Below are 12508 nucleotides of genomic sequence, written 5' to 3' on the forward strand. Positions count from 1 at the left end.
TATCATGGTATATATAACTAAAACCAATGAACCGTATACTTCAAATGGGTGAATTGCCCTGGCAAGTTTTGCTCAATAGTTAGAGTGTCGGCCCTCAGACTGAAGGGTCCCTGGTTTGATTCCGGTCAAGGGCACGTACCTCGGTTGTAGATTCAATCCCCGGCCCAGGTCATGGCACAAGGGAGGCAACCAATTGATGTGTCTCTCTCATGTAGATGTATGTTTCTCTCTCTCTTCCACTCTCTCTGAAAAATCAAGGGAAAAAATATCCTCGGGTTCTGGCTGGTTTGGTTCAGTGGTTAGAGCATCAGTCCTTGGACTAAAGGGTCCCGGGTTTGATTCTGGCCAAGTGCACATACCTCAGGTTGAGGGCTCAATCCCTGGCCCCAGCTGGGGTGAGTGTGGAGGCAACCAATCAATGTGTCTGTCTCACATCAATATTTCTCTCTCTCTCCCTTCCACTCTCTGAAAAGCAATGAAAAAAATATATCCTCAGGTGAGGATTAAAAAAACCAAAATGGTGAATTGTATGGTATATAAATTTTATCTGAACAAAGCTCTTATTGAAAAAAAAAAAAAGAAAGAAAACAGAAACAGAAAGCTATTGTGATAACTTATTGGTTATTGGCAATGCTAATACTGTGAGTTGTTTGGAGATATGGCAACCTCATTTGATACCTTATGTAAGGAACTACGTTTCTTTTCTATTGCTTCATTCAACCATTTTTTCTTTTCTTTAAGAAACTGTTTATTTTCTGTAAACCTTATTGCCGTTCTGTTATGAGTCTGGAAGAACAGCTTAAGACCAGTCAATGGTTGTTCCTACCCATTCAGTGGCCTGAGCAGTAGGGGCTGCAGACCAGTCTTTAGTGGCAGGCTGGGCACTCCAATCTTCACTAGGAAACTGCTGAATGGGCACAGAGGGGGACCTGCATGACTTCAGACCAGTCTGTAAACTCAGGCTGAGCAACAGTGAACTTGGGAGCTGAAGCAGTCCGTTCACCCTGAAATTCCTCCTTAGTCACAGCCTTTTCAGCAGCAGCCTGCTCTTCCTTTTCAATCTCTTCAGGATCTCTGTAGAAGTAAAGATCAGGCATGATCTCCCATGAGTGCTCAGGGTAGATGGTGCCATGGAAGGGGCAATACTTCCTGGGCCAGGATCCACCACATCAGACACACTGAGTGAGCCCCCTTGTTGTTGCACAGGATGGTAATGTCCACATGACACAGAGGAGAGTCTGTGTTCCACAGAACAATGGCAGGCAGGTTAACATAAGATGCCTCTGTGAGGGGCTGGTGAAGCCCTGGGATCAGTGACCACCGGACATCAGGGCTCCTGGAGGGTGCCTGGATACGGTCAGTGAAGGTTCCAGGAGTGCAGCAGCCAGCAATAGGAGTGGCTCGAGTGGCAGCAGCAAGCTTCAGCACAGCTAGCTGGCCAGTATTCCTGGAGGATATGACTGACAACAATGGGGTTTTCAATGGCAGCAATGGTACGAGCTGCCAGCAGAAGCTTCTCCCACGTCCCCTTCAGATTTATGATGTAGAGGCCATCACTTTTCCTTTGCAGATGTGCTGTTCCATTTGGAAGTCAAGGTTGGTGCCACCTAAGTGAGTTCCTGCTTCGAGGAATTCGAGGACATCCTCCTCCTTCATTTGTAGGACATCAAGGGGTCCGGATATTGTGCAAGTTTCCCTTTAAATTATGTGGGCCCCTCTCTGGGTAGTGCGGAAAGGGCCGTATTTTCTTTTTATTACAGAGATAGATAGTAACCACTTACTTCATTTAGCACATGGTTTGACTGATAGATTTCAATATGTACCTAATAGATTTACAGAGCCTTATCTTTTGATATCCATTTTTTGCTACATATTCCATATAATCTTTCCACTCTAATCAATTAAAAATGTTTTAATTGATTTTTAGCGAGAGAGGAAGGGAGAGGAATAGAGAGATAGAATCACTGATGAGAGAGAAACATCTTGATCAACTGCCTCTTGCACGTCTCCTACTGGGGATCAAGCCCACAACCCAGGCATGTGCCCTGACTGGAAATCAAACCAGTGACCTCTTGGTTCATGGGTAGACGCTCAACAACTGAACCACACCAGCCAGGCATATCTTTCCACTTTAAAAAAATTATTGCTTCATACGCTCTTACAGAGCAATAATATTTTTTCCCCCTTCTTTTCAAGGGAGAGCGTGAATACAGTCCCCCGCTACCACAAATTATACAGTTGAGTTTCCCACATTTGGGGAAATCGCTGGGGTCAGCACATCCAGAATGCAATGGATAAGCCTCACCCCGGGAAAACCACCTTCATGATCGTGGCATCTCTTCTGCCAGGTAAGTATAGAGCAATAATATTTTAAAATCTGAGTAAAAGATTAGGAACAGGTTGAAAATATGGAGAAACGCTGCATCAAGAATTATAATTTCCCATTTTCATAAGAAGATAGTTATCATTTAGCAGCCACAAAATATTTATCCTGAAAAACAAATTGGACATAGCCATTCTGAAACTGTCAGACTATTTCCAAAGCACGTTAGTAGCAGGTGAAGGGCGATAAGAGACTACCTTAGAAGATCTCCTACTTGTGGAGATGGATGGTGGTAATGGTTGCACAACAATGAGAAAGGGCTTAATACCACTCAACGGTACACTAAAAAATGGTTAAAATGGTAAATTTTATATTATGTATATTTTACCACAATTAAAAATTAATTGTTTAATGGTAAATTTTATGTTATGCATATTTTACCACAATTAAAAAAAAATTGTTTAAAAAAAGGACCTTCCACTACTACTGTTTAGTAAGTGAAATAAAAATCCATCAGTAATATATTTTATGTTCTTTGGAGATATAATCTTTTTTTGTTGAGATATAATTCATATACTATAAAAATCACCCTTTTCAAGTGTACAATCCAGTGGTTTTTAGTATATTCAAAATAGTCCCTTAAAAAAAAAAAAGTATATTCTTATTCCTAATTACATATTGCATCAGAATAAAAAAAAATATCTTAGAAGAGCAAATTTTGAGATGAGGTAAAAATATGTGTATTTACTGGTGGTATCAAAAGCAACATATACTCCTACATAAATGCAAAATATAGTACCCCCACCTTTAGTGCACCGAATCCTCATGACTGCCTCAAAGCCAATCTTCCGGGTAAGGTATCTGTGTAGCTCCTTCTGTAATTTCTGTACCTGGACTGGGTTGTGCTGGTGGTGGTAAGAGGGATAGTAATAGACACTACCCGCTGAATACCGAGAAATACAACCTGGAAAAGAACACACACTCCTTTTAAATTCTGCCATTGACTACCATTACTACACCAAAGTAACTACAGGCATCTGAATCAATCTTTCTTTAACCTCCCCAGATACTGTTAAAAGAAGAATATTTCACTCCTTTAAATAGTAGCATATAAATGTCTCTATTATAAACTTTCAGAGTAGAAGACTGTAGGGTTTATAATAGACTAAACTAACTCTCCCAAGGGAATTAAATTTCTTTCACTTTGTCTTCTATTTATTTATTTTTTTTATTTAAAAAAAAAAAAAAAAATTTTTTTTTTTTTCTTTTAATATATCTTTATTGATTTCAGAGAGAGGAAAGGAGAGGGCGAGAGAGAGATAGAAACACCAATGATAAGAGAGTCACTGATCAAGTCCGCAACCCGGGCATGTGCCCTGACCGGGAATCAAACCCCGATCGCCTGGATCCCAGGTCGACGCTCAACCACTGAGCCACGCCCAGCCGGGCTATTTTTTATTTTTTTTAAATATATCTTTATTGATTTCAGAGAGAGGAAGGGAGAGGGAGAGAGAGAGATAGAAACATCAATGATGAGAGAGTCATTGATCTGCTGCAGTCTGCAACTGGGGCATGTGCCCTGACCGGGAATCGAACCCTGATCCCCTGGATCCTAAGCCGATGCTCAACCGCTGAGCCACGCCCGGCTGGGCACTTTGTCTTCTATTTAGAATACCATTATATAAATATCATTTTGACACTCCTTTGAGAAAAATAATCATTGGGAAACACTTACCCAGAGAAGCCAGATCCGAATACTGTCCACTAAGAAGGAACAGATCAACAGCTACCTGCTGACCAGAACAGTCCAAGGCTAATTTCTTATAGAAGTCAGTGGATGGCGTTAAGTGAATTTCCTATTAATAATAAATTAAAAAGGAAAAACATTTTAAATCATTAAGTTGTCATAAAATTTAAATTTCTATCTATACATACCAAGGTGTTAACAATTATCCTTGGGTATTCTACAAAATCCTTTTACTTTTACTTTGGAATATTTCTGGTTTTTCAGTAAGAAACATGAACTGCTCAAGAGTTTTTTTCTTTTGTTTTACTTTTAAAAAGAAATAAATCTGTTATACTAATTTCAAAAATCTATTAAATGCTTAGTATGCTGGAAACGGTTCTAAACAATTTATGTGTAATATCTATTTAGTCATTTTAACTACCATAAGAGGTGGGTACTATCATTATTTTCACATTATAAGGGAACAGAGGGGCAAAGAAATTAAGTAACTATTCAAGCTCACACATCTAAAAAGCAGTGGAATCTAGGCAGACTGACTCCAGGACCAACACCATAATCATTATAGATTATGGCTTCTCATAATCTTTTGAGAAATATACATCTCAAACTAAGTTTATAGACACAAGATGCTCAAAAGCAATGCATAGGAGTCAAGCTACCAAACTATGAGTATTTTTTACTGGTTCTACTTTGTCCCTAGCAAGCTTATTCTCTTAGTCTGCCTTTCTCATCAAAGGCAGGCTGCATTGCTAATGGCCTGCTAAAGATCTAAAAATAAGGTAGAAAATTATGTAATAAAATAGAAAAGTCTACATAAGAAAGAAATGCTTTATCTATTTCCTCATATTCCCTCCTCTCCACAACTGAAAACATAAATAAAAAACAAGCTGTGTGGTCAGACAGAGCACCAGCATAAATCTTTTCACAGATTTGATGACCTTCTAACCTTAGCAGATGACCTTTGGCTGGGTTCCTCTCGTGGTTTCAGAGCTCCCACCCCAAGAGTTGGGAGTTGTGTTTGAAAGACAGTCATTCGACCACCAGTTGGGGACATCAGCTTAAAGGCAGCCTGAAGTGCAGGACCCAAGGCACTCTGGGTCTCCAGGGTCTTGGTGAACATTTGTGGCAAAGTTTTCAGTAAATCTTGGACAAGCTTGTGAAATAAAGCAAGAAAATTCAGAAGTGTTATAATTGAAAAAATATTTTTCACAGAAAGTCAGCAACTAATGTAACAGACAAGACATCAAGTCATGATGATGGTCAGAGAATCTACAGACAGTACAGTAAACAATGAAGTTGGTCAAATGACAAGAAAGCCATTTTAAATAAACATTATAAATTGGCAAGCAAGACAAATAAAAATTGGGGCCTTACAGTTCTTGCACATGCAGTAGTCCAGCAAGACTATAAGTCCAAAATGTATCCAAAAGAACCATCACAGTTTAGAGATTTGATTTATTTTAATGCCATGAAATATGGCCTTCTCAATCACCTCTACACACTGTATTCTTTTCAGATCCAAAGTGAGTTTAACTTTTCACTACTGCAAAATCTAAGATATCCAGTAAATTTGCAAACTAGTAATAATCACAACAGAAGAAAAACAAAACGAATAACAACTACCTATTTAGGTTAGGATGTACGAATAAAGAGGAGTGAATGGGAAAAAATACATCGCACTATTGCGAAGTCACCATTGCCAACTGCTGAGACCATAGACTTGCTAGTTAAAATGTTACTCCTACGGCATAAATGCATATACAGGGTAGACAACATCCCCCCTTCAGACACATTCTGTTCACCTCTCACTGTATTATGTCATGGCAATTTCCAGGCAGGTAATAAGAGTTTCTTCTGAACTGACCCCAATGACACTCTGCGAATCAGAAAAGCACAGGGCACTGAAAGCAGCCTAGCTAAAGTGCTTCTAAGTAGTGACCAGAAACTTATCTCAGCAACCCTCCCAATTTCCCAAATGGCTGGAAAGGCAGATTTCCTTCAGGTTTTCCTCCTTAATGGAATAGGCTCATCTTCTATCCAACTACAAATAACTTGCTACATTAGACTTGAAAGCAATCAGGTAAGGGCAAACTCAAGGGCAGTTCTTCTGATGAATTTTAATTAATAGCAAAATATAAAATGCTATACATCTTAGAAATGTCACAGAAAGAAGCAAAATTTTACTCAATGTTTATTTCAAAAATATATTCCTTCAATATTGCAATTAAACATGCCAGACAGGAAAAAGTGCCTTACCTCTTTACTTTCATTTAAATTTACTAATAGGTTCTCTGGCATAGGTATAAAAATATCTGAAAGAAGAAATAAATTTTTAAATTGTTAAAAGTGTTCCAAATACTTAATACTGCTATAAGTAACTATGCCCATACTTACAGAAAAGCCACTTCCTCCACTACTATAGCACATGTCTATGTATGTATGTTTTAGGTATTCATTGCAACTTAACTGTTCTTGTAGAAAAGGTAAATAGCCTCCCAATTAGACAATATTGATCTATAAGCACTCAGTAAGGGTTTGCACAAGGGCTCTGCTTCTTAGGTTAAAGACAACAATTCAGAATTCTGCTTTATGTTTTTGCTTAGTCCTGGAAGCCAGCCAAGGAAACACTTACTTAAAAAAAGCAAAAAAAAAAAAAAAAACCAGCACCCTGCCCGGTGTGGCTCAGTTGTTTGGAGCATTGTTCTGTGCACCAAAAAGTTGCAGATTCAATTCCTGGTCAGGGCACATGCCCAGGCTGCGGGTTCAATCCCCAGTCAGGTTCCATACAGGAGGCAACTGATCAATGTTTCTCTCTCATATCAATGTTTCTCTCTCTCCCTCTCCCTTCCTCTCTAAATTCAATAATATTTTTAAAAGGTTGACTCAGATGACACAGGTTGACACAAGAACACTCTGTCTTTACATAGACATAACACAGCCCATCAAGAGACCGTCACTCAAAAAGAGAATACTTTCTCATAAATAAAGTGCCCACCAGTGCCTCCACCTATGGGACTACAAAATCAAATGAATCAGAAAGTAGACTACGTCAGATGAGCTTCTCAGGACTCAAATTTACTCTTGCTTAGGAATTAAATTACTTTCCTGAAAAGGAAGCAAACTGAGAAGGAAATATGGGTGATGGTGGAAGATTATGAGGAGTACCATTTCCTACATTAGTGTACTGCTTATTATTACAAAAAAATAAGCTTCATTATAATGTTTATAAAAATACCAACAAATAACTTGAAACATTAAGTATTTACTTTAGCTGACATATAAAAAAATATACTGTTTAGATTTCTTCCTTTTTTTCTTTAAAATAAAAATTTTAGTCCTGGTCAGTGTGGTACAGTGGTTAGAGCATCAGCCCACACATCCAAGGGTCATGGGTTTGATCCTTGGCCCAGGTTGAGGTCCATGCGGGAGGCAACCAATCGTTGTGTCTCTCTCACACCAATGCTTCTCTTTCTCTCTGTCTCTCCATCCTCCTCCCCCGTTCACTGCTTCTTAAAAAAAAATTAAAATTTTAATAAGTTTTATTTATACAATTCGTGATTTTTAACAGATTCAGAGTTGTACAACAGTCACCACTATCTAATTCCAGACCCTTTATCATCCCCAAAAGAAAACTCTCACTGATGAACAGTCACTCCTCACTTCCCTGACAATTCCCAAAGCTCTAAGCAGCCTCCAGTTTGTCTGTCTCTGGATTTACCTATTCTAGACATTTCATACTAATGGAGTCACACTATGAGGTCCTTTTAGCATAGTTTTCAAGGTTCATCCATGTTGTAGCATCTAGCAGTACTTTCATCCTTTTATTGTATGGATATACCACATTTTGTTTATCCATTCAGCAAAAGATAAGCATTTGGGTCATTACTACTTTTTGGCTATGTTGCTAATGGACATTCATGTATATATTTTTGTGTAGACTGTGTTTAATTTTCTTAAGTATTGAGTGGAACTGCTGAGTCATATGGAGCTCTATGTTTAACTTTAAAAGAACTGACAGGCTGCTTTACATAGTAGCTGAACTACTTTCCATTCCCACTGGCAGTGTATGAGAGTTCCAATTTCTCCACATCCTTGCAAATACTTGATTATCCTTTCTTTCCTTTTTTCATTTCAAAATTATTACTATTTTTAAATTACAGTTGACATATATTATTATATTAGTTTCAGGTGTACACTCCAGTGATTAGACATTACATAACTTACTAAGTAATCATCTCAATAAATCTCACAACTATCTGATACCATAGTTATTACTGACTATATTCCCTATACTGTACTTTACATCCCCATGACTATTCCATAACAACCAATTTGTACTTCTTAATTCCTTCACCTTTTTCACCCTCCCTAATCTTCCTCCCATTTTGAACTGTCAAAATGTTCTCTGTATCTATCAGTCTATTTCTGTTCTGCTTGTTCATTTGTTTTTTAGATTCAGTTGTTGATAGACATTTATTTATTGCCATTTTATTTTCATATATTTTTGGTTAAATATGTTTTTATTGATTTCAGAGAGAGGGGGAGATAGATGATTGATAGATGACAGACAGACAGACAGACAGACAGAAACACTGATGAGAAACATGGATCAGCTGCCTCTTGCATGCCCCCTACTGGGGAATCATGACTGCAACCAATGCATGAGTCGATGCTCAACCACTGAGCCACCCCGGCTAGGCTTCTTGTCATATTTTTTATCTTTTTTTCTTCTTCTTACACAACACCCTTTAGCATTTCATATAATACTGGTTTGGTGGTGATGAACTCCTTTAGCTTTTTCTTGTCTGGTAAGCTCTTATATCTGTCCTTCAATTCTAAATAACAGTTTTGCTGGGTAGAATAATCTTGGTTGTAGGTCCTTGCTTTTCATCACTTTAAATGTCGAGAAATCAGCTTACAGTCTTATGGGAACTCCCTTGTAGATAACTAAATGCTTTTCCCTTGCTACTTTTAAGATTCTGTCTTTAACTTTTTGCATTTTAATTATGTGTCTTGGTGTGGGACTTTTTGAGTTCATCTTGTTTGGGACTCTCTGCACTTCCTGGACTTGCATGTGTTATTTCCTTTACCAGGTTAGGGAAGTTTCCTGTCAATTTTCCAAATCGGTTTTCAACTTCTTGTTCTCTCTCTTCTTCTGGCAACCCCATGATGCGAATGTTGTTACACTGAAGTTGTCTCAGTCTCCTTACTATCCTTATTTTTTAAAATTTCTTTTTCTTTCTGCCGTTCTGATTGGGTGTTCTTTTGCTTCCTTATAGTCCAAATTGCTGATTTGATTCTTGGCTTCCTCTACTCTACTATTGATTCCTTGTAAATTATTTTTCATTTCAGGTATTGTATTCTTCATTTCTGACTGGTCCTTTTTTATGTATGCTGTTGAGGTTCTCATTAAATTCCTTGCACATCCTTATAATTCGTGTTTTGAACTCTGCAACTAGTAGATTGCTCGTCTCCATTTTGTTTAGTTCTTTTTCTGGAGTTTTGTTCTGTTCATTCATTTGAGGCACGTTTCTTTGTCTCATTTTGGCAGCCTCCCTGTGTTTGTTTCTATGTATTAGGTAGAGCTGCTACGTCTCCCAGGCTTAGTAGAGTGGCCTAATGAAGCAGGTGTTCTGTAGAGTCCAGTGGCACAATGTCCCTGATCACCCAAGCTGGGCACTCGAGGTTTGTCCCCTGTGTGAGTTCTGTACACCATACTCTTGTAGTTGAGCCTTGACTGCTGTTGGCACATCAATGGGAGGGATTTAGCCCTCGGATGATCAGCTACAAGCACTGGCTATGGCCACCGACCGATGACCTCTGACAACTGTGAATGATCAGCAGGGCAGTGCAGGGGCCCATCTCACAGAGCAAGACTTACTTCAGCGGGGCTCTGGTGCCCACAGAGTCTGCCCCTTGAGTGTGTCACTTGTAGAGGTGGTTGGGTGGTGATGTTTCAACATGATCTGAAGATATCTACTGGGTGTACTGGCTCTGGGGCCTCCTGGGAGGTGCAGGCCAAAGTCAGCTGCTGCCTGTGTTCTGCCCAGGACCTCCCTGCATGAGCTACAAAGCCATCTGTAGATAGCTGCTACTAGTGCTGGGCCTGGAGGTGGCCAAAAGAGGCCAAGCTGTGAACCAATGCCACCTGCTACCAGTGTCAAGCCTGGGGCCAGTTAGTGAGAGGTATGGGGCGTACTGAGGCCAGATGCTGCTTGAGAAATTTTAGGAAAATCTTAAGCATGAGCCAAGACAGGCCCTTTCCTATGGAAAACCCACTGGAAAAAGTTTGGGTGGGCCTGAAAGATGGGTGGGGCAGGGCAAACAGTGTGAGCCAGGTCGATGGAGTGTTAGATATTAAACCTGCCCCCTGGCTCTATGCGGGGAGAGCTCATCAAAGGAACAATGGCCTCTGATAGCACTTCTGTCTGGAAGAAAGCTGCCCCCTCCAAGCTCTTGCCCTGATGCCAGACAATTCAGTTCCTCCCCGTACGTCTCTGGTGCCTTTCAAGCTGCTGCCCCAGTCCTGGAGCTCAGAACTGAGTCAGAGTAAGTCTGTGTGCAGGCCCGTTAGAGGAACTGTCTAGGACTCCACCAGCGCTCTATCTCCCTCACTCTAAATCCTTGCTAGTTTTTACAACCAGAAGTTATGAGTACTTCTCTTCCTGGCACTGCAACCCTGGGCTGGGGACCCCTTGCTCCTCAGGGGGTACCTCTGCAACCAAGATATCCCTACCAACTTTTATTCACCACATGTAGGTTTGGAACCAACTTGTTCTGTGTCTCTGTCCCTCCTACCAGTCTTGATGTGGCCTTCAATTCCCTAGTTGTAAGACTTCCATTCAGCCTGATTTCAGGTAGTTCTGAATGATGGTTGTTCTGTTGTTTAGTTGTAATTTTGATGTTATGGGAGGAGTGGAGTAATGCGTTTACCTATGTTGCCATCTTGCCTGGAAGTCCTGTTTTTTCCTTCTATGTGACATCCAGCAAGGGATATTCCATCTATCAGCTCATGTATAACACTGAGAGACTGGAACACAACAGTAAATTCACAACTTGACCCGCCATGAGAATCACCTGTTTAGATTTTACTTTATGCTAAGTAAGTATCTGCGTGAACAGATTAAGAATGATCTGCTGTGAATATTTAGAACCACCAAGATGGAAGTGAGCTCTCCTCAATTAAAGAAGTATAGTCAATCCACATTGTTCACTGATTCCTTACTTGTGAATTTGCCTACTCACTAAAATTTACTTGTAGCCCCAAAACCAATACTCATGGTGCTTTCACAGTCATTCACAGACATTCTGAGAGAAAAACATTGAATTTGAAAGTTTGTTAACTGATGTGAGGTGGCATCTGGTGGTTTTCATTTGCATTTCCCTGATAACTCAAGTGTTTATTGGGCAACTGTATATAGAGAATATTATGTCAATAAAAGTATATTTATTCAACTCCTTTGCCCATTTTTTAATATCTTTATTGATTTCAGAGAGAAAGGGAAAGGGAGACAGAGATAGAAACATCAATGATGAGTTATTGATTGGCTGCCTCCTGCACGCCCCCCACTGGGGACTGAGCCCACAACTCGGGTATGTGCCGTGACCGGGAATCGAACCTGGATCTCCTGGATCGTAGGTCGATGCTCAACCGCTGAGCCACGCCCACTTTTTAATTAGGTTGTCATTTTTTTTGTTGAGTTGTAGTTCTTGATATAATTGAGATGTAATTCTCTGATCACATATATGATTTACAAATATTTTCTCTCATTCTGTGGGTTCTCAGTTCACTTTCTTGATAGTGTCCTTTGAATTTAGCATGAAAGTTTTTAATTTCGAAAAAGTCTAACTTATGCTTTTTCTTTTCGTTTGTGCTTTTGTTGTTATATTTAAGAAATGATTACCTAATCCAAGGTCACAAAGATTTATTTCTATATTTCCTTCTAACGGTTTTCTAGTTTTAGTCTCACACTCAGGTCTATGATCCACTCTGAGTTAATTCAAATGTATCATCTTAACCATTTTAAGTGTACAATTCAGTGGTATTAAGTAATGTTGTGTAACCATCACTATTATATTTTCAGAAGTTTTTCAACATCTCAAACACAAACCCTATATCCATTAAATAATAACTCGCTATTCTTCTTCAACCCTATCCCCTAGTAATCTGTGTTTTACTTTCAATCCCTATGAATTTGCCTAATCTTGGTACCTCATATTAGTGGAATTATACAATATTTGTCCTTTTGTGTCTGGCTTATTTCACTTTATATGTTTTCAAGGTTATCCATGTTGTGGCATGTATCAGAATTTCATTTTTGCCCTGGCTGGTGTGGCTCAGTTGGTTGGAGTGCTGTCTGCTACACAGAAAGGGTGCAGGTTCAATCCCTGGTTGGGGCGTGTGTGGGAGGCAACTGATCCATGTTTCTCTCCCTTTT

The 12508-nt window shown here is 39.5% G+C and overlaps 1 protein-coding gene, 1 non-coding gene and 1 pseudogene across 3 annotated transcripts in view; all 3 read right to left on the reverse strand.

Moving 5' to 3' along the window:
• Positions 1 to 12508, reverse strand: part of SEC24A (SEC24 homolog A, COPII component) — a 70762-nt gene that overhangs the window by 23024 nt on the left and 35230 nt on the right. For both annotated transcript variants that reach the window (XM_016197543.2, XM_016197544.2), the window contains 4 exons: positions 6327 to 6382; positions 5017 to 5223; positions 4059 to 4179; positions 3129 to 3287 (listed from right to left, as the gene is read on the reverse strand). In XM_016197543.2, the coding sequence (XP_016053029.2) occupies positions 3129 to 3287; positions 4059 to 4179; positions 5017 to 5223; positions 6327 to 6382 (543 nt within the window). The remainder of the gene's footprint in view (positions 1 to 3128; positions 3288 to 4058; positions 4180 to 5016; positions 5224 to 6326; positions 6383 to 12508) is intronic.
• Positions 740 to 1698, reverse strand: LOC107525389 (small ribosomal subunit protein uS2 pseudogene; annotated as a pseudogene).
• LOC148093220 (U1 spliceosomal RNA) lies at positions 2193 to 2356 on the reverse strand. The gene has a single exon (XR_015714505.1). It is a non-coding gene; the product is annotated as a U1 spliceosomal RNA (small nuclear RNA).

Source organism: Miniopterus natalensis, chromosome 4 (assembly GCF_054644295.1).
Source record: "Miniopterus natalensis isolate mMinNat1 chromosome 4, mMinNat1.hap1, whole genome shotgun sequence".
Classification (NCBI taxonomy): domain Eukaryota; kingdom Metazoa; phylum Chordata; class Mammalia; order Chiroptera; family Miniopteridae; genus Miniopterus; species Miniopterus natalensis.